This window comes from Cucurbita pepo, chromosome 9, assembly GCF_057944985.1.
Source record: "Cucurbita pepo subsp. pepo isolate OVF chromosome 9, ASM5794498v1, whole genome shotgun sequence".
Taxonomy (NCBI): Eukaryota; Viridiplantae; Streptophyta; class Magnoliopsida; order Cucurbitales; family Cucurbitaceae; genus Cucurbita; species Cucurbita pepo.
Window position 1 is genome coordinate 487,393 of NC_141806.1, and position 26,008 is coordinate 513,400.

The 26,008-nt window shown below is 36.8% G+C and overlaps 7 protein-coding genes and 1 pseudogene across 7 annotated transcripts; 5 read left to right on the top strand and 3 right to left on the bottom strand.

The window, feature by feature from the left end:
• Window positions 1–90: 90 nt before the first annotated feature.
• LOC111801781 (RNA polymerase III subunit RPC82 family protein) lies at window positions 91–6,983 on the bottom strand. The gene is made up of 14 exons (XM_023685936.2): window positions 6,581–6,983; window positions 6,323–6,470; window positions 5,819–5,943; window positions 5,638–5,725; window positions 4,984–5,135; window positions 4,767–4,904; window positions 4,590–4,694; window positions 3,848–3,959; window positions 2,877–3,005; window positions 2,736–2,773; window positions 2,406–2,498; window positions 1,959–2,042; window positions 1,272–1,421; window positions 91–421 (listed from the first exon to the last, which is right to left on the bottom strand). Exons 1-14 carry the CDS (start codon window positions 6,650–6,652, stop codon window positions 287–289), a joined length of 1,569 nt encoding a protein of 522 aa, XP_023541704.2. The 5' UTR covers window positions 6,653–6,983; the 3' UTR covers window positions 91–286.
• A 2,422-nt stretch (window positions 6,984–9,405) lies between these two features.
• On the top strand, window positions 9,406–12,018 carry LOC111802000 (uncharacterized). The gene is made up of 5 exons (XM_087126926.1): window positions 9,406–9,960; window positions 10,841–10,982; window positions 11,105–11,196; window positions 11,316–11,418; window positions 11,593–12,018. The coding sequence occupies exons 1-5, from the start codon at window positions 9,649–9,651 to the stop codon at window positions 11,748–11,750; spliced, it is 807 nt and encodes a 268-aa protein (XP_086983052.1). The 5' UTR covers window positions 9,406–9,648; the 3' UTR covers window positions 11,751–12,018.
• Window positions 12,019–13,230: 1,212 nt separating this feature from the next.
• Window positions 13,231–14,218, top strand: LOC147790954 (actin-depolymerizing factor 7-like). Its single transcript, XM_087126927.1, has 3 exons — window positions 13,231–13,378; window positions 13,483–13,742; window positions 13,859–14,218. Exons 1-3 carry the CDS (start codon window positions 13,376–13,378, stop codon window positions 14,007–14,009), a joined length of 414 nt encoding a protein of 137 aa, XP_086983053.1. The 5' UTR covers window positions 13,231–13,375; the 3' UTR covers window positions 14,010–14,218.
• Window positions 14,189–16,938, bottom strand: LOC111801782 (O-glucosyltransferase rumi-like protein (DUF821)). The gene is made up of 6 exons (XM_023685938.2): window positions 16,475–16,938; window positions 15,795–16,363; window positions 15,276–15,468; window positions 15,041–15,105; window positions 14,760–14,970; window positions 14,189–14,668 (listed from the first exon to the last, which is right to left on the bottom strand). The coding sequence occupies exons 1-6, from the start codon at window positions 16,652–16,654 to the stop codon at window positions 14,318–14,320; spliced, it is 1,569 nt and encodes a 522-aa protein (XP_023541706.2). The 5' UTR covers window positions 16,655–16,938; the 3' UTR covers window positions 14,189–14,317.
• Window positions 16,939–17,943: 1,005 nt separating this feature from the next.
• LOC111802673 (pentatricopeptide repeat-containing protein At1g55630-like) lies at window positions 17,944–20,224 on the bottom strand. The gene is made up of 2 exons (XM_023687120.2): window positions 20,157–20,224; window positions 17,944–20,070 (listed from the first exon to the last, which is right to left on the bottom strand). The coding sequence occupies exon 2, from the start codon at window positions 19,763–19,765 to the stop codon at window positions 18,338–18,340; it is 1,428 nt and encodes a 475-aa protein (XP_023542888.2). The 5' UTR covers window positions 19,766–20,070; window positions 20,157–20,224; the 3' UTR covers window positions 17,944–18,337.
• Window positions 20,225–20,822: 598 nt separating this feature from the next.
• LOC111801607 (Remorin family protein) lies at window positions 20,823–22,001 on the top strand. The gene is made up of 5 exons (XM_023685648.2): window positions 20,823–21,081; window positions 21,235–21,282; window positions 21,374–21,461; window positions 21,530–21,611; window positions 21,691–22,001. The coding sequence occupies exons 1-5, from the start codon at window positions 20,901–20,903 to the stop codon at window positions 21,883–21,885; spliced, it is 594 nt and encodes a 197-aa protein (XP_023541416.2). The 5' UTR covers window positions 20,823–20,900; the 3' UTR covers window positions 21,886–22,001.
• A 123-nt stretch (window positions 22,002–22,124) lies between these two features.
• LOC111801605 (SNARE-like superfamily protein) lies at window positions 22,125–23,528 on the top strand. The gene is made up of 5 exons (XM_023685645.2): window positions 22,125–22,364; window positions 22,564–22,724; window positions 22,946–23,095; window positions 23,162–23,226; window positions 23,303–23,528. Exons 1-5 carry the CDS (start codon window positions 22,138–22,140, stop codon window positions 23,447–23,449), a joined length of 750 nt encoding a protein of 249 aa, XP_023541413.2. The 5' UTR covers window positions 22,125–22,137; the 3' UTR covers window positions 23,450–23,528.
• Window positions 23,529–24,009: 481 nt separating this feature from the next.
• On the top strand, window positions 24,010–25,990 carry LOC111801602 (pentatricopeptide repeat-containing protein At3g29230 pseudogene; annotated as a pseudogene).
• The last annotated feature ends 18 nt before the right edge of the window (window positions 25,991–26,008 follow it).

The window sequence follows — 26,008 nt, forward strand, 5'->3', positions numbered from 1 at the left end:
AAGGCTCTATTGTCACAGAAAAATCTGTCAATGATGTGATACATTAAAAACTTCCTATTATTAATAATAATAATAGTAATAATAAAAGTATACTCAGGAAGGCCATTTGACATATTCCATAATTAACCTTAATCAAACAATATTTATAAGGAAGATGAAATTCCTGTATCCTAATGGGAAGAAGAAAACACTGCTAATCATAATTTTATTCTGCAAGTCTAAAAGATGGGCAAGGCTTCCTCCACATTCACTCTTCAAGGAGCTACTGATCTATAAATCCTTCATATTAGAAGTCATGGAAAAGCATTAAAGCATCGTCGAGCTTCAGCAACGACGACTCCAGGAGTATCCTGACATTCCTCAAACGATTATATCTTTTCTCGAGCGGACCACCACGCTTGTCTGGTGGAAGATTCAGAAGCTGCAAAAGAGTTGGTTGCCACAGCAAGGAGTCAGTTTTTTAACATTCCCACATACACACACAGACATGGAAGGAATGGTCCTTTAGAACAACTTCATTAAAAGCTTAGTTTTTTGGATGGATAGACTTAATTAAATCGTTTTTGCACTTCAAACATTTTGAGGACTTCAAGCCTCTGTAGACATAGGAATAACTGATGGTGAATTCTGACGTTTGCTGTTTATGGAAGAGGAATTAGCCATCGGCCCCATATCAATCAAGCTTTAGCCATTGTATTATTCGATGCTAGAGCTTCATCAAGAGAGAAAGAGGAACTAATGGTTTGGCCCTAAATTTGAATTTAGGGTTTAGACTTTATACTTTATAAAGCTATTGGGTCCCTAATTAGTTTATTGATCTACCCATGTAAAAAATTCTATTAAATTTTCAATAGAGATTAAATGGTTAGAACTTGAAAATACAAAGATAAAATTGTTGCAAAATTGAATGTACTATATTGTTACAAATCAAAGTTCAAAAACTAAATTGTTAAAATTCAGGGACATGGGACCAAAAGGTGATTTTTAAAATGGACATTATTAATAAAATTAGGAAGCAAGCTGCATTTGGCCTCTTAGAGAACTAAAACCGGTAGGATAAATGCAATTTTAGGTTCTGCCCTGATAAACCACATCAAAAGGTAAGACTCGATTTCTCTAGTAGGAAGGAAACACGTGAATAAGATGACTGAAGATAAAGTTATCAGTGATCAGAAGCACACTAGGACCATATCTCTGTTAGAGAAATCTAATAGAACCTAATACCATTACAATTGCATATATGAATTTATTAGAATGTTGTGCACACTAACCTCTTTGTCTTGTTCCATCTCATAAGCCTGTCGTAGCTGCAAGTTCAATGAAGCATGATACATCTCATCCAGAACATGTTCCCACAAATTATATCTGTCTACTCTCCACAACAAGCACAGGGAATGTCTAGGTATTGTTATAGCTACTTTCTGCAACAAAAGAGAGATTGTGTTACTAGGATGAATCCCCCAAAAAGGTTAACAATGTAAATCGGTCAAGTGGAAAAAGAGATGTCTAGCCAGTGTAGGTACAAGATGATACACAGTAATGAAGAAATAGAGACAAAACACATTCTTATTAGATGTGGTATGATATAGGCTTATAGATACACAAATATAAAAAATAAAATAAAAGATAAGTACGGGCAAAACAATAAAACGAATTAGATTTGTACATGCATAATAATAAGTCTAAAAAGAAAATTCATATCAAAGATGTGCAAAGTTGCTAATTAAACTACAACCAATTCTGATAAGAAAACATAATGATACCTGATCAAAAATTAACTATCCTTCAATATTTTTTCTAGTTAGGTCCAATGGTCCTACTTTGTGTTTTTCAACTTTATCAATGAATAATGTCATGCTTCTTATTGGGAAAAAAAACAAGTACAGTATCTTTGCTTCATGATCTAAATATATGAATTTGGATGCAAAAACACATGCATAGAGAGCAAAGATGTTTACCTCCATGTATAGGTACTCATCCTTCCACAACCTATATAAAATTTTAGGCGCCTCATTCTTGTCAACAAATGCACTATCGGAAATCTACAGAAAAAAGACATGGAAAATCTGTAAATTAAATAAACAATTTCTTTTTTTACCAATAGTCAATTCCAGAATACTAAGTACAAAAAATAACAATTCCATGTAATCTTCACTAGATTAAAAAGACAACTATTGGTAAGGTCAGCCCATTATATTATTAGGTTTTTACTCCTTAATTAACGCTCAAGTTGAATTTTAAAATCAACTGTATATTCTATATGGATGTTCAATTATGTATTAGTTGCATTCACGTGTAAATTACATACATTTCTAGATAAAATGAAAGGCATATTACAAATGCATACATGCTTTTTTGGTAGCTAGACAACCTTGATAGCAACTGACCGACCAATAACTCCTTACCTTTTCTGTCTCAACCAAGCCACCAGTTTTTGATAGGAATCTGAACATTCTGTACGCATCTCTTCCATATCTTTTTAGAACAATTGATTCAACCTGCAATCAAGAAAATTGAAGTTAGTTCATTATAAATTATTCCATGTCTGTAAGTGCAAGGGATAAGAGATGAATCATGCTTGCTAACAAACTATCTCAGATAAGAGATTTCAATCAACTGGTTGCGCAAGCAATAAGATGTCATTTTTAAAATTTAGGAACGAAGACATGTAATTTCTCAAATTTCAGAGAACAAAGGTGTATTTTTCACTAAATAAATGAGAGGGAGAGAGAAACCTCATCAATTTGAGCTTGTTCGATGATCTTCTGTAAATCTGGGCAAGCAAAGGTTTTTAGAAGAAACTTAAAGTAAATCACATGGGAAGTGTGAAAATTAAACACATCGGGAAAACTTAGTTTAACAGAGGGTGAACATACTAATTTTATAATCTTCCATTCCTGAACAACCCAATGCAGAGAGGGAAGCTTCAACCCGATCTAAAGTCATACTACGTCCTACTTCATTCTTCATTACCTCCTCATATATGTTATCCAGTGACAAAGGAACTGCAAACAATTGAACTTTTAGGACAGGAGACATAAAAGTGGACGTAATTGGTAAAGGAAAACACATTTCTGCGCTAGTTTCCAAATCATGTATCATTTTCTTATATTTCTTAAGGCCTATCGTTCATGATTTAGTCTTAACAAAATGTATCATGAACCAAGCATCCAACTAGACCTCCATCATAGAGTAACATAACAAGAAAAGGAGTCTAGATAAAAGCCAAGAAACTATTACTCAGTTTAAGAAACATATTATGTAAAAGAGGTGGAACAGGAAAGAACGTAAAAAGAGAGAACAAAATATAATGTGCATGCTGGTTAATGATACTGATAAAGTGCCCCAAAAATTCTCATTTTTTTGCCTTACTGTACTGGCAGGCTTTGCAAAGGTCATTATTGTCTGCATTGAAGTAAATGAATTCATTACATGATAAAATCAAATATGAATCCTGAAAGGCATCTTGAAAAACAGTTTTCTGCTTTTAACTTTAAAATTTGAAGGAGAAGGCTCAGAAAGATTAGCCTTGTTCTGCACTTGATCATTATTTACGAGACAACAGTTCTAGAAAAAATAATTTCAATTGTTTTAAGAATCAAATCATCTTTAAAAACAAACTAAAAGAAAACATGAGAAAACAGCCTGTAAAAAGTAAATAAGCCAACATGCTTTCACTAATATTTTTATTTTTAAAAATAGAGAATTGTCCTCCAAAAGAGCGCCCAAACAATTCCTTCTAGTACCAACTCACAACATATATTTTTATACGATCAATGTGCATCAAGATCAAATACGTGCATAACTAAACTCCTTCAGAAATCTACACAAACATTATAGATTGTACCTGTTATCTCTGTTTTCACGATTTTTTCAGAACTTCGAGTAGCCTCCAAAATGGCACTCAAGACGTTTACCGCTCCGTCATCAAACTGTGATCTGACATGTTCAATGCAAGCCTAGAGCCATAGTAAGATATTGATGCAATTACCATTTGAATTGACCATAAGATATCGGGGGGAGTTAGCATGGGATGAACAGTTAATTTAAAATCAAGTTAATGATTTATCAAATATTCAACAGACAGAGATATTTTGAGTTTAACAACTTGTGAATTTAAGTACAGTTTTCCCCTCATTTTTGTAAAAAGTTAGCATGTGTCAGCTACCAACTTGATAAAACATACAGTATACAACCTCCAATATTTGGAGTGCTCTACGCAAATCCTTCAGTAACATGCCTTCTCTCCTCATTATTTTATATTCGGGGCCTTTCGTTTGATTTGTGCTCCATAGGCTCGGGTCCCTCATCTAGGTTGTGCTTTTTTTTCCCATTACATAGAAGTACTCTATCAATAGGTTTCAAGGGAGTTAAATTAAATTGTTCATATTTGTCATGCCTTCTTTTTTTGAAAATAATGCTCTGCCCGCTTGTACAACCGAAACTGGGCCAAGGGGTGGGCATTTGTCATGCCTTATTTTCTTTCTCATCAATAATGTGAATACAAGAAAGGAGCATCAAATTCACTGTAATTTCATATGATCTAGTTAGAATATATAAGAAATTCTGAAGGAAAAAATAATACCAACCTTATGTCTAAGACATCTTATAAACTCATCAAAGTTTGCACGCCAAAGAATAATACCATCTGCATCTCCAGACTCTTGTATCATATCCAGATCACCACGCTTGCGCTACAGAAAAATTGTGAGCAAGTACCAAACATGTTTCAGCTAGGTAATTTGATACGATAATCTCATACATACCTTCTGTCCAGAAATTGATGAATAATGTTCACTCTCTTCAGCTTCAGTGTTGGTTTCACCTATTGAAAATCTTATAACTTCCATCGGACGTGCTGATTCTACAAGACGTTGTTCTAAGGTCGGTGGCACCTCAGATACCTGTCATGGATCCATTTAATGACTCAAAGATGATATTTAGCACCAATATGCATGACAAGTTTCACATAAATTCAGCTACCTTGGCAGCCTTAGCACCTCTTTTTCTAGGAGGAGGCTGCTCTTCAACTTGGGGTGAAAGAGTTGGTTCAGGGGCTGGACAGCGTTCAACAAAATGGGCATTCAAAAGTTTTAATAAACTTTCATTTACAACATCTGGAATTGGACGGTTTCCTGAAAATACAGAAACAATACCTCAGAAACCAAACGTTTTATATAAGTGGCATATTCAAATACAAGTCAAACACATTCTCAGTGCAAGAGCCGCCTTCTAAATTATGTTATTTCTTCATTGATGTACTTGATCAGTAAGTTCAACAAAAACATATCACAGTTTTAGGATTAAGCACCAATTTCACTCTTCCAAACAAGATGAGGTTGAAAGAAAAACAATTTTTTTTCTTGAAACAAATAAAAATTTAATTGATAACTGAAACCCCAATCAAGTCAAGAGGTGATAATAAAATCTAATATTAAGATTGACATGAATGATATAGAAATGATCTCTGGGATCCATCAATCTTAAAATCTCCCTTTTCTGATCAATAACGTTCCTTTTAAAAATTTAAATCAATACACGATTTTATGGCACTAGGAGAACGTAGCATATTAAAAAATACTGCAGATAGAAGTAAATAGCAAAATGCAAATAAAAAATACCAGGTAAAAAACTTGCCTGCATGTTTACTGGACTTTGCTCTTTCAATTATTTGTTCCATTGAAAGCCTACCATTCTGCAACAGACCCTCAAGAAGTTCTTCACACTACGAAATCAGAAACATAAGTTAAGAATCTAAATTCCCTCGAAGTTGAAAATTCTCAACAAGAGTTTTACCAATGTGAGTATATGAACTAACATCTTTATCTTTCTCAAGCTTTTCTGAAGCAATTGCCAGGAATTTGGAAAATCTCATACGATGAAGTATGTTACTAAACAACGCCAAGTATTGTGTGTCTGCCTTGGGTGCGTCTCCGAACTCTCCTACATGTGCATTTACAATAACGATGATAAGAAGCTCAATCTGCAAACACATGGTGTCCTTTTCGAGAATACAACTACCTTCTTAACACACTAATTACCTAATAGTGTCAATATGGTTCCATAAAATAACTACCTATCAAAGTTGATACATTAAGAAAACGTACGGGCTTAAACTGAGCATAGATAAATTATTTTAAATGACGCTATATAATCCCGGTTATATGAACTTAATCGAACTCAGTTCTAAAATCCAGATTCTATTTAAGGTAAAATGGTTATTCTTTTAGCCAGTGAGCTTATTGTCACTAATTAACCAAACAATTTACCAAAAAAATACCATAGACTCAGAAGTTTCTCCATGAATGAAAACTCATTATACCTTCTGTCACTGCAGTGAAGGCTTGGACGCAATTATGTTGGATGAGAATAAGAAGGGAGTTGTTAATCTGTGATGAGCTAAGTTCCGTGAATCGTACAAGAAGTCTCAAGGTCAGAGGCCCCCTTCGAAGCAGGGTTTCGCACACTTTCTGTCAATGCACAGTCAATATTAATGAAAAACGATGATACGAAGAAGAACAGGCTGATAACATAATACGAATCAAGATTTGAAGCAAGTTTTAGAAAAGAAAAGGCATACCGCGACGAGATTGCCGAAGTGCGCAGTGATAATGTGGACGGCATATTTGATGCCATACTGAGTCGACGCCATGATTTCCTCCTTTAAGATTGCCGTGCGTCTATGATATCAAGTATTTTGAAGTAATTGGAATTGACATTGACGAACTGTAAGCTCATAAAGCACTGATTCAGCAGAAACTAGAGTGTAGATGCTTGAAACAACGAAAATCTTCGCTTCAACCGAGTAGAGAGACGATAAGAGAGCAATAGTGAGGCGTACGGCTTAAAAACTCGTGCTCCGGTGGGAAAAAGGTGAGCGAAAATTGATCTGTACAAGGTTGAAGGGCATGGCGGGAGAACAACTGGTTGGGTAAGCGAGTGCGGGAAGGCGGACGGCGATGGGGCAAGGGATAGTCGATGTAGCTATTTTTTATTTTAATAATATATTTTTTTATCAAATAGGTCTAAAAAAAAATTAAATTAATAAAAATATTATTAAACTTAAATTTTTTTTATAATATTCTTACCTACAAAAACCACGTCCCTAACGGATATTATTTTATTTGGGTTTTTTCTCTACATTTTCTTCTCAATATTTTAAAACGTGTTTGCTAGAAGTTTTCACACCTTGTTCTCCTATCCAATAATGTGGGATCTTACAGCCATACCTCAACCAATTGAGTTACGAATGTATCTAAGTTTATAATACAATTTTCAATAACTTACCTAAAATTTTATAGAAGAAAAGCTATATGGATAACCATTTTTGTTGACAGGGTTACGAGAGATTATCTTGTTGAAAGTGAATAGTACCATACCATTATAACGAAATTTATGGTCTCGAAAAAAATTTACTGTAGCATTTCAAAACAAACTAAACTCCCGTTTCCAAAGATCAAAAATCAAATAGTTAATCAAACAAAATTTTAAATTTAGGGTTTTAAGTTCGAACTCCCGATGCTAAGCATAGAGGAATGGGAATGTCATTTTCTGTATTGGACTAATGGCTAAGTTTCTTTCCATCAATATTAGCTGTTTGATTATAACTTTTATCAGCCTTTACAAACATCATCTTGTGTCTTTTCTTTTCTGTCCCCATTATAACTATCAAACTTCAATTTTTCTTAACCAAACTTCAATGCAATGGACCACACACGTCCCCTTCTCGTTGCCCGTCATGTCCGTAAACTCGAAGACGATTGAAGCTTTTGATCGACCCGTTCAAAGGTCGTTGGATTCTTCACAACAAAAATAGCTCATGTTTTAGAATATAGTTCATTTATCGTCTTAAATTACATATTAAGTTCAGATGAAGTGTTTAACATGCAAATTCTTACCCTTATTTTAATCGTTGAAATTTAAAAAACAAAACAAAACAAAAAATATAAAGATAAGCTAAGAGCGTTTTTAGACGATTTGTATCCTTTCAAACACTCCCGAACATACTGTAATTTATTAGTTATACAATTAGGCTAAAGCGTCCCCACACTTAAAACATGAGCACACAAGGAATAACGTAAGAAGTGGGACACAAAAACAAGCCCACTTGCCAAGCTCTTCTCTATAAATAACAAAATAGAAACCTATGGTCATTAAGATATTTTCTAGCTACCTCTCTAATATTATCTTTTCTTCTTCTTTTTCTACTTTTTTTTTTCTTTTTTCGAGAGTTTGAATCTTGGTGCCGGTGGAGAGTTCCAAAGGGATCGCATTGATCCAATGTTCGTCTCGTCTTGGCTCGTTTCACCCTGTTGACGAGGTCGAAGTTGATTCTCGATTGTTCATTGGATCATGCGATCTCTTAGGAATCTTCCATCAGTAGCTCTAAAACATGTACTATTAGTATTCGTTTATTAGATCCAAGGTTCTTTCTGTCTCACTCCATTAACAACGTTCAAGTCGATTCCCGATCGTTTATTGGATCGTGTCATCTCTTAAGGATTTGTTGCTAATACGATCAATTATTCAGGTATACAAGATTTAACTCATTAGAGTCATCAAATTTTTTTTAATAAATTTATTATATACAAATTAAAAAATTTATTTAGAGAAATTTTAAATATTAAGTTAAAAAAATATACTTATTAAATTATAAATTTTGTCCTTAGATGTTTTAATTTTTTAATTTTATATTCAATAATTTGATAGATTTTTAAATTTGTGTTTAATGTATCATCCACCCATTCAATATTACCAACTCACTAAATAGAAAATAAAAAATTTAGTATTTTAATAAATAGATTATCTTTTAAAATTCTAAAATATGAAGTTAAAAGATTTATTTAAGAATATATTTTAAAGTTTAGAAATTTATATTTTATTATTTATTTTTTTAAATTAATGAAGTTTATTTAGAGATTAAATTTGTAAGAAGGCATGTCCGGATCCGGGTCGGATCTGACACAGCCCATCTGCCCGGTTACTAAGACGGGTAATGGGCTTAGCCCAAATACCCCTTGTACGAGGGCTGAGTCCAATGGGCTTACGTTTTCCTGGCCCATATTATATTTTACTCATTTACTTTTTGTTTTTTAATTTCCATCTTTACTAATTTAATTTCTCTTGTTTCCGAACAGAATTTCGGAAACTTTTCTTCTAAAATTTATAATAAATAATATTAAGCATTCTATATCGTACATTATAGCTCAAAGCCAACCGATTAGAACATGGTTGAAACGGAGCATGACATCGAATGTTGTGGTGGACTCAACAGCAAAACCTTATGATTCTCCTATAATTCTCAACCGACACTTGCAAGTTCCAAGATTTGCTCCGATGCTGGAATTCGCTTTAATGCCGACTCCTCCAGCATTTGCTCTATGGTGGTGTCGATTGCTGGATTTAGAAATATATGAATTGAAAATATAAATTTAAGGATTAAATGTTAAACTTAGGGTTCTATATAAAATTGAAATCCATGAGAATAGGACTTGTTTTGGGCATTGATCTACAAAGAAGCCCAATTAGAATGAGAAGAGAAATCGACATGTAGTTAAACCCCTTCGCATAAACCTCGCCGTCAGATTCGTTGAAAGAACCTCTTCGGGAATTCGCCGGAGCCGATAAACTTCCGATTATCAGGTGAAGATGGTGAGCCGGAGGCAAAAGCTTGCCCGGAAAAAGTACAGAGAAGAACATCCAGAATTGTTCCCGAAAGCAGAACCAACGCCACCGAAAGATCCGGAGAAGAAGAAGAAGAAGAAGAAGAAGAGTGAATTCAAGCGCAAAAAGGGAGAATCGGATTCAAGGAACGACCCGAATAAACCACACAAAAAGGGATTTAAGAAACACCCTCTCAGAGTTCCTGGGATGAAGCCTGGTGAAAGCTGCTTCATCTGCAAAGCTAAAGACCACATCGCTAAGTTCTGCCCTGAAAAGGCTCAATGGGAGAAGAACAAGGTTTGATTTCTTGTTTGACCTTTCTTGTTTATGGTGTTTCACTGTTCACTTAGGTTATGGAAATTTTGCTCATAGACATGGTATTGTTAGGAATGTGGTGTTTATGAAATTGGTTGGGATTCAGTTTGCCTCTTCAATTTGGGGCAAACTTCTTAACTCAGTGATGCCAATGCTTAGGTTTCTCCAACAATTATGATCACTTGCTGGAAGAGCTCTACTGTGAGATCTCACATCGGTTGGAGAGGAGAACGAAGCATTCCCTATAAGGGTGTGGAAACCTCTCCCTAGGAGATGCGTTTTAAAAATCGTGAGGTTGACGATGATACGCAACGAGCCAAAGCAGACTATATCTGCTAGCGGTGAGGTTGGACTGTTACAAATGGTATTAGAGTCAGATACTAGGCGGTGTGCTAACGAGAATGCTGATCTCCCAAGGGGGATGGATTGTGAGATCCCACATCGGTTGAAGAGGGAAATGAAGACGTGTCTTAATAAGAGTATGGAAAGCTCTCCCTAGGAGACGTGTCTTAATAACCGTGAGGCTGATGGGGATATGCAATGAGCCAAAACGGACAATATCTGCTTGCGGTAGGCTTGAGCTGTTAGAAATGGTATCAGAGCCAGACACCGGGTGGTGTGTCAGTGAGAACGCTGATCTCCCAAGGAAGAAGGATTGTGAGATCTCACATCGGTTGGAGAGGGGAACGAAGCATTTCTTATAAAGGTGTGGAAACCTCTCCCTAGTAGACGCGTTTTAAAAACCTTGAGGAGGAGAAGGGAAAGGCCACAGAAGACAATATCTGTTAGCGATGGGGTTTAGTAGACGTTTATACCAAATTGTTTTAGTAACAGTGTCATATCTGTTATTTGGCATTCACAGATATGCTTACTTTGCCGGAGACGAGGCCACAGCCTCAAGAACTGCCCCGACAAAACTGAAGACACAGTGGATAAGAAGCTATGCTATAATTGTGGTGAAACAGGACATTCACTAGCTAATTGTCCACAACCTCTTCAACATGGTAAAATTTTGTTTCAATTCATACTCAAATTCATCTGTGCTTTGCATAATATGTAGAACAATTCCTTTTGGGTCTTTTCTGTTCCTAAACTCTTTCTTCTGTTTTCCATCTTGGATCTGTAGGGGGAACTAAATTTGCCAATTGTTTTATTTGTAATGAAAGTGGACACTTAAGCAAGAACTGCCCAAAGAATACTCATGGGATCTACCCTAAGGTATTTGGTTTAACTTCCACGTTATGGTCACGGGCCAGGCTCTTGGCTTCGTCTGTACGTTGCCCCGTAGTTTCCTGTATCGTATAGCTCGAATAATTTTGTTGTATGATATTCTGCAGGGTGGTTGTTGTAAAACTTGTGGGGAAGTGACACATTTAGCTAAGGACTGTCCAAAAAAAGGCACCCAAGTTTATGCTGGGCCTGGTGTATCTAGTAACAGATGTAAGTCTTCCTGTTTGCTGCTGTGACATGTTTGTTGACACAAATGATCTAAAATTATAATGTTCGGGAACCGAGTTCTTCGTATCGATAAACTTGTGCTTAAGATGCTTAGGATCTCCAGATTTGTGCTAAAGCTTTGTATTGTGAGTAGTAATTCGTTTTCTTTTGTCTCAGCATCTGGATATGTGGAAATGTCGAGACGACCAGAAACGAAGCTCGTCAGTGGTGACGACCTCGAGGATGACTTCATGGTCGAGGAAGATAATTTACAGATCAAAGATGCGAAACTCGGAAAGAAAAAGGGTCCCAAAGTTGTGAAGTTCATGGATTGATAGGTCTATGGGGAAGATTAACCTCGTGTGTTGTAAAACCTTTTCTTTTACACGCAGAGAATATAGGAAGTCCCCTAAATGTATTTTTGTCTCTTAAATATTATTAAGATTTTAGAGTTGTACAATGTTCAAGAGTTGTACAATGTTCAAGCTTTACCAGTTGATGCATTAGAGATATTGTCCCTAAAAGGGTTGACCTCACTGATAAGATTCTTATTATTTTGTTGATCAAACGCTCTATTCTTTAAAAAAATTTAATATTATTTTTGATTTTTGTAATCATTCAAAATTATTTGGAACAGAAATCAATTGGAATGATTTGAAATGATGAGATGGTGACTAGGATGTTCATCTAAATTAAGTTTGAAAGAACGACATTCAGATGTGTTAAATTTTTTTGTCAAACATTCTAAAATTACACTCAGAAAGCAACACTACATCATTAGTGTCATCGTGGGATATGTCTCAGCTCAAGCCCACTTAGTAGATGATATGTCTCAGCTCAAACCCACTTAGTAGATGATATGTCTCAGCTCAAGCCCACTTAGTAGATATTGTCCAATTTAACATGTTACATATCGTCGTGAGCTTCATAGTTTTAAAATGTGTTCACTAGGGAGAGGTTTCCGTTTCTCTCTCCCACCAATGTGGGATCTCACAATCCATCTCCACTAGGAGCCCAGTGTCCTCGCTACCACATTGCCATCAGCCAGCGTCTGACTTTGATACTTTATAAGGAATGCTTAGTTTTCCTCTCTAACCAACGTGGGATCTTACAATTCATCTCCACTGGGAGCCCAGTGTCCTCGCTACCACAATGCCATCAGCCAGCGTCTGGCTCTGATACTATTATCAACCAGTGTCTGGCTCTGATACTATTTGTAACAGCTCAAACCCACCACTAGTAAATATTGATACTATTTGTAAGAGCTCAAACCCACCACTAGTAAATATAGATACTATTTGTAACAGCTTAAACCCACCACTAGTAAATATTGATACTATTTGAAACATCTCAAACCCATCACTAGTAAATATTGATACTATTTGTAACAGCTCAAACCCACCACTAGTAAATATTGATACTATTTGTAACAGTTCAAACCCACCACTAGTAAATATTGATACTATTTGTAACAGCTCAAACCCACCACTAGTAAATATTGATACTATTTGTAACAACTTAAACCCACCACTAGTAAATAGTGTCTACTTTAACTAGTGTTACTTCGTTAAACTAAACTAAGACAACCTCAAACTAAAAACATGAAACATAAATCATAGATTTCATCAAACATGAAATTGTTTCATTTCTTAAAAAAGAAAGTCTTTTTTTGGGGGGAAAGTGTTGATAGGACAGGAAGGAAGAATGTCGTTGTGTTTTAGCATGAAAGGTGGCATAGAAAAATGTGGAGAACACAATATTAGGCATTCAAAACAATTCTCAACCTTAGTTTTGTCCCTCAAATTACTCCTCTTTTCCTCTTTAATCTCATCTCATCTCATCTCTTCCCCCCAAAATAAGGATCTCTCCCTCTCCCTCTTCATCTCTAACATTTCTCTTCTCTTCTCTCTTTCTTTCACTCTTCTCCTCCATTCCCCTCTCTACCACATTCATACACAATATGGTATGCTCTTTCCCTTATTTTCATCATCATTGTGTTGTTGTTATTTTTGTTAGTTTAAGGTTGGTTTGATGGACTAATGCTTGTTATATTATGGGGTGAATTAGGCGAACGCGGCATCTGGAATGGCTGTGAGAGATGAGTGCAAGCTCAAGTTTTTGGAGTTAAAAACAAAGAGGAACTATCGTTTCATTATATTCAAGATCGAGAATCAAGAAGTTGTTGTGGAGAAACTTGGAAGCCCTACAGAAACCTACGACGATTTCGCTGCTGCTATTCCTCCTAACGAGTGTCGTTATGCTGTCTTTGATTTTGATTTCACCACCGACGAGAACTGCCAGAAAAGCAAGATCTTCTTCATAGCATGGTGACGTTAACCTTGTCTTCACATTGGTTTCATAAAAAAAAATCTCTTATGTCTCTATCAAACCTTAAACTAAGCTTGTCTGCTTGTCCAAATGTCTGTGTTTCTCTGTTTTGAAGGTCACCCGACACATCCATCGTGCGAAATAAGATGGTGTATGCAAGCTCCAAGGACAGATTCAAGAGGGAATTGGATGGAATTCAGGTGGAATTGCAAGCCACTGATGCAAGCGAAATGAGCTTCGACATTATCAAAGCTCGAGCCTTTTAAGCTCACTTTTCATCTCCATTCTTGAGCCTGCTTAATGTTGTGATACTATACTACTCATTCACTTTCTTTTCCACTTTTTTTGTCCTTTTTTTGTACGTTTTGATCTTTTTTCACAGCCTTGTTTTTTGCTTTATGGTGTTTCCACTCATATCTAAAGCTGTATCGACGATCTGTTGTAGTTCTATATCAACATTCCTTCTTTCACTTAATCTTTCACAGTTTCAATGCGTTTGTTTCAAATGGTATGAAAAAGATTAGAACTTTGAGAAGAAAACATGTTAAAGAACAACACCCAGATGTGTTTTTGTCTATGGCTGCTTACTTTTAGTTGTCTCCCATTGTTCCACTTGTTTGATTGAACTCTGTATTGTACTATGAACAAAAAGAAGCGATGCCGGATCATATGGCGGCGGCAGAGTGCAGGGGCTTGTCTCTGCAGGGCTCTTCACCAACGATTCTGTCATGAATTCTTGAGTTAGCCCTTGAGCTGGACAAGCCATGGCCTCGGAACAAAGCTCGATCGCGTCGGGCGGTATCGTTGGCTTGAATGTTAGAAGTTTAGAGTATTGTGTTAGGAGATGAAACATGTAGTCATATACATACTCCATTTTCAGCTCCTCTTGGATGAAACTGGCTGCTGCCTTGCCAATGGCCTGCGCCTGAGCCAACCATGAAACATAGACAATCTATGATCCTAAGCTCTAACATAGACATGAACATGAACATGAACTCAAACCAAATTGTGGTTACCTTTTGCTGATGGCTGTTGCCCCAATCAACTGCAAATTTGATAGACCGGCACTTGTCGTCGTTCTTGACGGGCCAATAGTGATGCATCGGCATTAGACCTCGCGTGAAGAAGTCGTAGTAGCGCGGTTTTACGAGTAATGTAACGGAATCGCAAGCAAGAATGTATTTTTCACTAACAGACCAAGCTGATCCTTCAATATAGATTTTGTACCTGCAAATGAGTATAAAGGAATGAACAAGGAAAGTTGTTAAAGAACAACAAAGAGAGTTTCAAATTTTACTTATGAACACATTGCTTTGCAAGATCTGATTGCTTGTATCCTTGCTGGGATTCTTTCATCCAATCCTGAAAATTGATTATCCAACCATTATAAAAATTTCTATCCAACGAGCTCGATCGCCTCGCTATCGAGCTATGTTTCTACAAATATCATGATGATGATGATGCATATATGTATATTGTTAGAATGAGTTCGAGTGAGTTATGTTCAACAACGTTCGAACGTAAATCGATACCTGAGCGAATACACGAGCATTCCAATCTTGTTGGTCAGAGACATTGCATTTAAGTAGATCTTTTCGGGTTTCGGCAACCTCCGGATTTCCCTTCCAATAAGCATAAGACTCTCTACTCTTCCATGGGATCTTTTTGTTCCCTTCTATTAGGTCCTTCAACAATGGCTCCCATGGCTTTATATTGATCTCTGGCCTGCAAAAGTCCAACAATGTATTCAATCATCACAAGATTATATATATATAGATACTCCCGAGTGCTCTTTTCGTGTTTCGATCCTAAATTTTTCATATTAATATCTTTTAAGAACGTTTATGGGGAGTTTAGTATGACTACTCGGTTTCGTTCTTGGCTACATTTAATTTTTCGGTTTATGATAAAATAGAATAATATTTTTAGAAAATTTCTATTTAAATTATTAATTTCTATTTTTTTAAAAAATCTTAGAAAAACAAAATAATATTTCAAGAAGAATAAACACCCAATTGGGACAATTTGTAAGAAGTCAAAGGTTGACTTACCAACCCCAGAAGGACCAATCAGGAAAAACAATATCCAACGTGGCATCATCTCCACAATAACGAAACAAAGGAGGTGGAGCCGGCCCATTAGGCCCACTAAAATGGGAAGTCAAAATCACAGGCCAGTCAACGCAATCAAACATCAGCTCCAAATCAGGCACTTTCCCAGGGTACCTCCGTAGCAACTGTAGGATCCCCCACACCGTAAAAGTATCTCTCGTCTGAAACGACTTCCGATAAGTCTTCACGTAAGCCTTCCCGTTCACAATCGCCAGCCGGAAATTCGCCGTCCGTTGGCCAGCCTCCATCGTGGCCCTCGTGATCCCCGTCCGGGCCCACGGCCTCAGGTCCTCGTGAATCCAACGGAAGTAATCCGGACACGTCACTGGTTCTGGATGATTCGGATCTTCCTCCAATGTCCAATTGGTCGGGTAGCTGGCAGGGCAGACACCGGCCTTCACGTTATTGAAGGACGTGCAATCGAGTGGGAATTCGACTTGTCGTCGTCGGAGTGGCATTTTCGGTATTTGGGAAGTGTTGTTGCTCCCTCTAAAATTACCCCCTGCCGTCTGAAATCAATAAAATCCTCCTTAATTTCCGGAATTTTAGACAAAAAAAAAAAAAAAAAAAAAAAGGAAAAAAAAATATTTTTTTATACTATTATGCATTAAGAAACTTACATTTGAATCGAGGAGATGCGTGGAGAGGAACGCGCCGGCGAGGAGGAAGAGAGAGAAGAAGAGAATGAGAGAGAATCTCGCCGGAGACTTGAGAGATGGCTTGAAGAGATGATCTGAGAAGTGGCGAGAGACCCAAGAGGCATAATTTGAGAACCTCTGGTGGAATCCGGCGTCCCTCATTGTTTAACGTTGTCTCCTTTTCAGCTTCAGGCCCACCGGCGCAGTTGACAGTGGGCGGAGGAGAGGTGGTCCGGCGAAATTTGACTTGTCGGGAAAAATGGTAGATGGGTGTTGGTTGAAAAAATGGAAGATTGAAGTTGTGAAGAAGAGAACAAAAATGGAGGTTTTAATGTGATTGATTGACGTGTCTAATAAGAACCTTAGAAAAGTACTCCAAAAATCTCTTACCCCATTTTAAAATTTTAAAACTTTATGGATTTATTAAATAAATTCAACATAAAGGCTTCATCATACCCCACTTATTTATTTATTTATTTATTTATTTATAATTTAAAAAAATCTCGAAAATAATTTTGTAATGAGAAATTTTGTAAGAATGATGAATAAAATTTAAGGCGTTTAAAGTTTAAAAGTCAAATTATGTACTTCCGAGTTGTAAAAGTTATGTAATATTAAAAATTTTTGCGGCTAAATTAAATGATACCCATTTATTTGGAGAGAGAAAAAGGCAAAAATGAATAAGATTTAAGGCGTGTAAAGTTTAAAAGTCAAATTATACGATCATCTGTTCTATCCTTTAGTAGGACTGGATGGCCTAAGATGCATATGATACAAAAATCTGATAACAAAAAGCAAAAACAATTTGCAGCCACTCTTACCTGCCCACGTATCTGCTGAGAAACACAGCAGGCTATGTTACTTTATTTTACTTCACATCACTAGCAAATATTGTCCTGATTGGACTTTCCTTTTCGAGTTTCTCCTCGAGATTTTAAAACGCGTCTATGAGGGAGAAGTTTACACACCCTTATAAAGAACACCTTTGCTAGGGATGCTTCGTTCTCCTCTCCAACCGATGTGGGATCTCACAATCCACACCCCTTGGGAGCCCAGCATCTTCACTGACACACCGCCTGGTGCCTGACTCTAATACCATTTGTAACAGCTCAAGTCCACCACTAGCCGATATTGTCCTCTTTAAGCTTTCCCTTTTGGGCTTCTCCTCAAGGTTCTAAAACGTGCCTATTAGGAAAGGTTTCTACACCCATATAAGAAATGCTTCATTCCCTTCTCCAACCAAAAGTGGAAGCCCAAAAGAAAAAGGCCAAAAAAGACAATATCTGCTAGGAGTGAACTTAAGCTGTTACAATAGTTCTACGGTTCACAATCTTATTACTAAGCGTTATAAACCTTCAATTTCAACAGTCTCAGAGAATATAAATACAAAAACAGCAACAAATACTGTCATTTTGCTGCTAATAAGAATCAAATAAGTGAACTCTAGGATGTAGAGCACAAGGAGCTGCCATTTTATAAAGCAGAGAGTATCACAACAGAAAAAACTATACCACTGTTCTTCGAACCAGTGCCAACTTTTCCAACCCTGCAGCTAAACTATTGTATAGATTATGTTCATTCCTCCTTGTAAGTCATACCAGATTCAACTAGAAACATTCTACGGCTAAAACGATAAGGGAGAGAAGAACATAGACTAAAACAAATAAGAACACACAAAGTTAGAAAGACAGGGACTAAGTTTCATAATGGAATAACAGTTATGGCTACATCTATGTACCATATGGTTATTAATCAATATCAGGAAACCAAGGAGTAGCTGCCTCTTCAATTTCTCATCTGGTTATTAATTAATAATCTCCAACTACAAACCTTCATCCTACTGATCTAGCATCTTCTATATCCCTTGAATTTCGTCACTAAATGCGCGTATTGCCCCTTCTCGACCATATGTGTAATAACTTTGTGAGCCTCGGAAAGCTGTCCAGCGTTTCGCAAATAACTTACAAGGGTACTATATACAAGAAAATTTGGTTTGCAGCCTCGGGATTCCATTTCTTCGAGCATAGTGTAAGCTTCCTCGAATTCACCGACCATACAAAACCCACGAATCATGGAGTTGTATGTAAATACATTAGGGAGTTGGCCCTTTATTACCATCTCATCGAAAAGTTCTCGAGCCTTTTCGTGCTCCCCAGCTACTGTATAGCTTGTGATCATCACAGTGTAGCAAACGACATCAGGAGTGCAACCGTTATTAGAAAGTTCATCAAAAAAATATTTGCAAGCATCCAAATTTCCAGCCCGACTAAGTCCATTTATCAACGTCGTGAAGTGAAGAATGCTCGGATCAGAGCCCACTTCCCTCATGTGGTTCAAAAGGTTTAAAGCTGCAAGAGGCTTGTCTCCTTTGCCAAGAACATAGAGAAGAATGTTATAAGTATGATAATCAGGAGAGAACCCATTCCTGGCCATTTCATCAAGCAACCTGTGAAACTGATCCAGTTTCCCCAATTTGCACCTTGCATACAATAGCAAATTATATGTCAGCATGTCCGAGCTATGACCATCAAGCAGCATTTGCTGATACACCCATTCAATCAACTTGTACTGTTTTATACCAAGAAGTGCATGGAGAATGGCATTATACGAGTGCTTAAACGGCCTGTAATTGAACGTTTTCGATTTGATAAACCTCTCGACAACTTTCCTAGCCAAGCCTGCATCACCACAAGTACATATCAATAAGGTAAATGTCCTTGCAGTAACAGGGTACCCTTTCTCAGTCATCTCATCAACTAACCTCCACATAGCCTTGAACTCCTCACATTCAGCAAATATTTTCATGATCATATGATACGAACTCGCGGTGTGGTTGAAATTCTCAACCTTACCAGACCACACGAAGAACTTGTACCCCAATTTTGCACACTGAGTTTTGTTTAGAACATTTATGCTTCTCAAAATCCCCCTCAAAACTTCCCTAACAAGAACTCCTGAGACCTTTAGTTGGAGTTCATCCAAAGCCACTAATGTGTCAAATCCAGGCCCATCCTGTTTGAGAACCTCAAGAACTTTTCCAGCATCAGTTTTCGAATCCTCTAGAAAACCCCTTCTCACAGACAAATCATCGCATCTAAGACTCTCAAACTCACAAGACTCTGATCTCTCGAACCCCTTCTTATAGGGTTCCATAACAAACTCAAATCGGTCATCACTACCAAAACTCCGATTCCAAATTGTTCGACGCACAATGAAAGAATTTGAAAACAATCTGCAGACTATCCGCGCACTCAGAAGCGATAAAGCGTTCATGATTGATACCCATTATCGATAAAGACTCACAATACTTAAGGAAATTGAGTAATCTATTAAGAAAGCAAAAATGGGCAAGTGGGGAATCGCCGAAGCGTTTGTTTTCCCAAATTGGGCGGCACCCATTTAACATGAACACTCCCAATCTTGCAATAGGTATTGAATCCAACACAAAATCCTCATTTGAAAGATGAATTTCAATGTAGCAGAGAAAAATTTCGAGTTTGAATAAGACTTATCTGGGATTTTGCGATTTTGTTGCGATCTTCGAAGCTTGACGCTTGAAAACAAGCTTGAAGTTTGTTCTTCAAATTGGGGGCAACAAGTTAAGATCGTAGTTGAACTAAAGAAAGACAGAGAGAGTGAAGCGAGAGAAGCGTTGCTAGGTTACCACAATTCTCGACAGCCTGCCGATCGTCGTTTCTCCACCCACTTTCCTTCACTACCCACCGGTTCGACATGTCGAACATAAATTGATTATAAATATATTCGAAAGTTTTTATCATTATTAAATTAAAAAAAACAACAAAAAAAAAAAAAAAAATCTGATTTATCCTTTGTTTTTTTTTTCAGAAAAATAAAAACTAAATTAAAATTGACATTATTTATTTAAAAAAACATAAATTAAACTTTTGAACTTTCAAATCTTAGACCCTTGTTTCAATTGCATCGACATTATGTACGTTTTCTATGAACGGGGATCGCTCGCTAGATAGGTCAGATTGGTGCAACTATTTTTGAGAACATATGACCATTGTTCGAGAACAAGGGGAGGGGCGAAATGATTTCTCGATCTACTAACAGCTGTCCAGAAAGAAAAACGTCGTCTCTTAGATGTTTTATATTGCTTCGATCTCTCCTATGCGTAAAATGTTGTCTTGCTTAGAGTCATCGTTTTTTACTCGTCTATGATGTAAACCCGTGTTGATTTACCCGTGTTGATTATACGATAAGATATTTCTTAATTTGGAAGCTCATAATGCCAAGTGCCAACTCATAATAAGACATATTTGGTCACTTCTCAATTCATCATCCTCTTTCAAATACCAACTCCTCACACTTCCCTTCTTCTTCCTCCAACTATAATATCTCAACCACTCTCTCTCTCATTTATTTCTCTCTCTTAACTCAGAAAATGGCTGACGATGAGCCCAAGAAGCTGGAATCTGAACCTCCGTCCGAGCCCTCTCCGCCGCAAGCGGCGGAGCTGGTGGAGGAGCCGACTAAAAACGTGGCGGAGGAGAAATCAATCATCCAGTTAACCCCGCCGGAGAAGACGCCGGCTGATGACTCCAAACCTCTGCTTATCATTGAAAGTAATTTACAGACATAAAGCTCTTAACTTTTTCATTTGTTTTCATTCTTTTTCGCTTTTTGGAGCTGTTTGGTTGATGGGAAAAGAAAATTAAAAGGAAAAAGGAATAAAAAAGTGATTGAATTTTGGAATTCATCTTGCTCTGTTTTGACAGAGACTGAAGCAAAAACAGAGGAGAAACAGAGTAGCTCAATTAATAGAGGTAATTAACTAGCCATATGAAGTGATTAATGTCAATAATTTAATACCCAGATGAAAAATTGAATAAATTTCTTTGTTTTTATGGTTCTTAGATGCTGAGCTTGCAAGAGTAGCAACAGAGAAGAGACTGACACTCATTAAAGCTTGGGAAGAGAGTGAAAAATCAAGAACAGAGAACAGGTACCCATAATTTTGTGTTGAGTATTAAAGAGATTTAAGGTAGATAGCTAATGGAGTTCATTGACCAGAGCTCACAAAAAGCTATCAGAAATTGGGTCATGGGAGAGCAGCAAGAAAGCGGCGGTGGAAGCTGAGCTAAAACAGATCGAGGTAAGCAATATGAAAGTGGAATCTGTTTGGATGCCGAGAAAATTTTGGTGTGAAAATATATGTTTGTGTTTGAGAACAGGAGAAGTTTGAGAAGAAGAAAGCGGAAAATGTTGAGAAAATGAAGAACAAAATAGCATTGATTCATAAAGCAGCAGAAGAGAAGAAGGCAGTGATTGAAGCGAAACGTGGAGAAGAGAAGCTTAAAGCAGAGGAAATTGCTGCAAAATACAGAGCCACTGGAACTGCTCCAAAGAAGATTCTTGGTTGTTTCTAAAGCAATCTCTCTGTCTCTCTTTCTTTTCTACGTGAAATTGCTTGTTTCTTTGGATTATATATGTTGGTTCTTAATTTAATCAAAGATTTAAGAAGAAGTTACGTTATTACAAAGAATACGGTATCAACTCATGTTCTTATTTGAATATGATATCCGTTCATGATCGAGCGTTACGTATCCAAAATAGAATATTTACGAATACCCTTTACTTGAAACAACTTTACGAACAAGTTGTTTAAGTTTGGCTATAAAATGAGAGGCTTCACAAATGAGAAAGTGAGATTAAACATGGTGAAGCTGACAATGGTGGGAAGGGTTAGGGATGGCGTGCCACTTGCACAAGGCATTAGGTATGTCAATGAAGAGAATGACGATGTTTTGGGGTACAAACAGCAAGCTGAGTTCATACTCAAAGAGATCTCTAGAGGGGCTTTGTCACCTTCAAAAATGGCCATTCAAATGCATCATCACTCTTTCATGTACCGTTCTAACTCTCTTTTCATTACATTGATTTTGACATATCGAGTTAAGATATCTTTTTAGGCTCAATTCAATCTCGATCGAGTTTAAAATATTGGGTTGGGTCGGGTTGATTTAAGCTGGTCAGTCATAAAATTTAAGAAGAACCCGTAAACCAACTCAACTCATAAATTTTTTTTTCTGTGTTGCATCAATTAGTTACTTGATTGAGAAGGGAGTGTGTTACATGACGTTATGCGATTCTTTATACCCAAGAAAGCTGGCTATCCATTACTTGCAAGATCTGCAAAGGGAGTTTTCCAAGTTTGATGATGCCCTACTAAACAGCCTTGTCAAACCCTATAGTTTCCCCAAATTTGGTAACCTTTCTCAACCCTCTTCATCCATGCCTGCCCGACCTAGGGCAAAAATAAAAGAATATATGTCTTATTCTCGCTCGTGTCCCTACTTTACTTTCTTCTAAAGAAATGTAAATCATTTACTACTAACAACTCGAATAGCTAGGCAGTGACTACTCAAATCAAGATAAATTGACTGCATTGTTGAATTGAAATACTCATAACCTGTTTGATACATGCAGATAATATTATTAGCAATATTAGGAAGCGATATATTGATACAAGAACACAAGCTAATCTATACAAGCTCAATGATAACCGTGGCCAAACTGATCTAGACATGATCACTTGTTCGTTCTCTGAAATTTTTGAAAGAAGGAGAAAGATAATGGGTAATTGTTCTTAATTTTTAAGCGATAATAATTCAAATTAGTTTTTGATTAACCGAGCTTTTGTAGATACGATGGAAAGATCAATTTGTAATGCAAGTTCCTCTTCCATTTGGAGCTATTCGTTTCTGAAGGTAATTTAGTTGATTTTCTTTCATTTTGTTGGCAACCAAACAAAGGGTAAGCATTAATTTTTGTTTGTATGGACAGGAAATTGGCTTGAAATGGACGCCAATGGTTGTAACATTTGGTGCAGTGCTTGTGCTTTTATGGGCTTCCTTTCTTCTCTTCGACATCTCATTATCTCATCATAATCAATTTGTAATTCTATATAACAATAGAAAATTGTTTCACTAATTTTAATTAAATTCATTATTCCTTCGCTCCCTCGTGTAATTTTATGACTAAATTAATAAAAATATCCGTCCTAAAACTACTTCTAACTTTAAAAAAAAATTAAAAAATATTTTTAGTTTTTAGAGGTAAACCGTTAATATTTATTTCAAAAATACTCTTGAAATTTTAAAAGTGTTTCAAAAATATACTTGAACCTTCAAAAATTTCAATAATACTCTTAATTTTTTAAAAAATTAAAGAAATACTGTTACTGTTAGTACCACATTTCAAATGTACTCTAACATTAAAAAATTTAGAGCTGATCTATAAGGTGTAATAGGCGTCTAGTAAGAATTTATTTATTTATTTATTTATTTTTTTTTTTTTGAGGTAAAAAGGTGTTAATGGAATGCTATTTTATTTTTTTAAATCAAGAGTATTTTAAGGTCATTTTTGTATAATATATATTTATTTTTTTTTAAAAAAAATTATTAAATACAAAAAAGTGGAGAGGGTAAAGTTGTAAATTCACCTATGCACCATAGGCTTGAATGCCTATAAAAATTGGTTTTTTATGCAACTATTTTCGTTCTCTGCAACTGTACAAAATCGGTTGAAGGCCGCCTCTTCCCGCCATTGTGAACTCCTATAAATTATGAATGGCCTGCAACTTGGAGGCCAAATTTCAGAGATATTACCAAGATGCAGCTTCGTGCAGCTCAAACAAATCCACGCTCTCCTCTTAACATCATCCATTCACCAAAGCATCCATGTTTTCTCGAGCTTTCTTCGACGAACCACCGAATTGGGGACCATGGACTACGCAAGTCTTGTGTTTTCTCATCTCAATCCCAGTTTCAGAACCGAAGTTCAATTCTGGAATGCGATGGTTAGGGGCTATGCTTTTAATGGCCCTGTTGAGAAATCTGTGTCCTTGTATGGCGAATTGCTTCAGAGAGGGCTCAAACCCCATAATTTCACCTACCCATATGTGCTAAACTCATGTGCTGATTTGGGTTGGTTCTGGGATGGGAAAAAAGTGCATTGCCGAATTATCAAGACTGGATTTTCGTTAAACTATTCTGTTTCTGATGCGCTTTTAAATTTGTATTTGAAAATTTCAGAATTTTCTGGACCTGGGGCTGTTTCTGATGGGAAGGTCTGGGATGCTCGCAAGCTGTTCGATGAAATGCGTGATAGAACTATTGAAGTTTGGAACCGAATGATCTTGGTGTATATGAGAACTGGGGATGTCTATGGTGCACGGCAGTTGTTTGATAGTATGGAAGATCGAGATGTCGTTTCATGGAATACGATGATTTCTGGTTATGTCAAAGTACGAGACATAGCGAAAGCAAGAGAGTTATTCGAACAAATGCCGGAGAAGAATATTGTGTCTTGGACTTCAATGATTGGGGCATATGCCAAAGCTGGAGATATTATTACAGCAAGAATGTTTTTCAATAAAATGCCTCAAAGAAATGTGGTGTCTTGGAATTCTATGGTTTCTAGCTACGTTCAACACGGGGATTTTCAGGAAGCATGGAATCTCTTTATCCAAATGCTATCAGAAGGCATAACTCCTGATAGGTATACTTTTGTTTCTGTTTTATCAGCTTGTTCTCATTTGGGGGATCTAGAGTTTGGGAAATGGATACATTACTTGATTGATGATTTCTCTCAACTTGGAGTTATTGCTGCAACTGCCCTTATTGAAATGTATGCAAAATGTGGAGACATTAACAGAGCTTTTACTATTTTCATCAAAATCGGAACGAAGGACGTGTTTTGTTGGAACGTTATGCTGAAATCACTTGCCCTCCATGGAAAGGCTCAAGATGCCATTAAATTACTCTCTTTGATGCAAAAAGAAGGCTTGAAGCCAAATGACTTCACCTTTCTTGGAGCTTTGTTCGCCTGCAGCCATGGAGGCATGACAGAAGAAGGTCAAATCATATTTGATAACATGCAGAAGGAACATGGGATTAGCCCTACGATCGAACATTATGGTTGTGTCATTGATTTGCTTAGTCGAAACGGTCGATTAGAGGAAGCACTGCGTATAGTAGACCAGATGCCGTTTGAGCCTGATGTTGCAATATGGGGAGCTTTGCTGGGTGGTTGCAAGTTAAGAAGTGATTTCAAGAGAGCAGAAGAAATAGTTGAGAGAGTGAGAAAATTGAGATCAAATGAAGGTGGAATCCATGTGAGCTTGTCGAACATGTATGCATCAGTTGAGCATTGGCAAGAGGCTCTAACTGCAAGGGAAAAGATGGAAGAGGAGAATATATTAAAGAAAACTGGCCAGAGTAGTGTTATTTATGCACCCTGTGGAAGCTCAACGTTCACAAGATACTTTCAAGAGGATAATGGCTAACACATCATGGCGAGGCATTTTCATCGAGTTATAATGGAATGATGTAGCAACACCTCAAAGAGTAAAATCGAACCAATCTAAGTTCGGTTGGGTTCGTATTAGTTCAATAAATGGTTGGTCACAAGTTTTCGAGTGGGGTTTTGTTTGGTTTGGCTAGCCCTTTATTTCTTACCGGGCATGCTTTCTTTTCTAATCCATGTAAG

What these genes read in the sequence shown, in the direction of transcription:
- LOC111801781 (XM_023685936.2), bottom strand. Translation starts at nt 6,652, where the DNA reads ATGGCGTCGACTCAGTATGGCATCAAATATGCCGTCCACATTATCACT. An exon ending in CTTCACTGCAGTGACAGAAG is followed by an intron (nt 5,944 to 6,322) that starts GTATAATGAGTT and finishes ATGCACATGTAG; the next exon opens with GAGAGTTCGGAGACGCACCC. An exon ending in AATGGAAGATTATAAAATTA is followed by an intron (nt 2,774 to 2,876) that starts GTATGTTCACCC and finishes TTGCTTGCCCAG; the next exon opens with ATTTACAGAAGATCATCGAA.
- LOC111801607 (XM_023685648.2), top strand. Translation starts at nt 20,901, where the DNA reads ATGGCTGACGATGAGCCCAAGAAGCTGGAATCTGAACCTCCGTCCGAG. An exon ending in ACCTCTGCTTATCATTGAAA is followed by an intron (nt 21,082 to 21,234) that starts GTAATTTACAGA and finishes CTGTTTTGACAG; the next exon opens with AGACTGAAGCAAAAACAGAG. An exon ending in CTGAGCTAAAACAGATCGAG is followed by an intron (nt 21,612 to 21,690) that starts GTAAGCAATATG and finishes GTTTGAGAACAG; the next exon opens with GAGAAGTTTGAGAAGAAGAA.
- LOC111802673 (XM_023687120.2), bottom strand. Translation starts at nt 19,765, where the DNA reads ATGAACGCTTTATCGCTTCTGAGTGCGCGGATAGTCTGCAGATTGTTT.
- LOC147790954 (XM_087126927.1), top strand. An exon ending in AAGATCTTCTTCATAGCATG is followed by an intron (nt 13,743 to 13,858) that starts GTGACGTTAACC and finishes TCTGTTTTGAAG; the next exon opens with GTCACCCGACACATCCATCG.
- LOC111801605 (XM_023685645.2), top strand. Translation starts at nt 22,138, where the DNA reads ATGAGAGGCTTCACAAATGAGAAAGTGAGATTAAACATGGTGAAGCTG. An exon ending in ATGCATCATCACTCTTTCAT is followed by an intron (nt 22,365 to 22,563) that starts GTACCGTTCTAA and finishes TGCATCAATTAG; the next exon opens with TTACTTGATTGAGAAGGGAG. An exon ending in CTATAGTTTCCCCAAATTTG is followed by an intron (nt 22,725 to 22,945) that starts GTAACCTTTCTC and finishes TGATACATGCAG; the next exon opens with ATAATATTATTAGCAATATT.
- LOC111802000 (XM_087126926.1), top strand. Translation starts at nt 9,649, where the DNA reads ATGGTGAGCCGGAGGCAAAAGCTTGCCCGGAAAAAGTACAGAGAAGAA. An exon ending in CTCATGGGATCTACCCTAAG is followed by an intron (nt 11,197 to 11,315) that starts GTATTTGGTTTA and finishes GATATTCTGCAG; the next exon opens with GGTGGTTGTTGTAAAACTTG. An exon ending in TGGTGTATCTAGTAACAGAT is followed by an intron (nt 11,419 to 11,592) that starts GTAAGTCTTCCT and finishes CTTTTGTCTCAG; the next exon opens with CATCTGGATATGTGGAAATG.
- LOC111801782 (XM_023685938.2), bottom strand. Translation starts at nt 16,654, where the DNA reads ATGAGGGACGCCGGATTCCACCAGAGGTTCTCAAATTATGCCTCTTGG. An exon ending in GATTGGTCCTTCTGGGGTTG is followed by an intron (nt 15,469 to 15,794) that starts GTAAGTCAACCT and finishes GGACTTTTGCAG; the next exon opens with GCCAGAGATCAATATAAAGC. An exon ending in GCAACAGCCATCAGCAAAAG is followed by an intron (nt 14,669 to 14,759) that starts GTAACCACAATT and finishes TGGTTGGCTCAG; the next exon opens with GCGCAGGCCATTGGCAAGGC.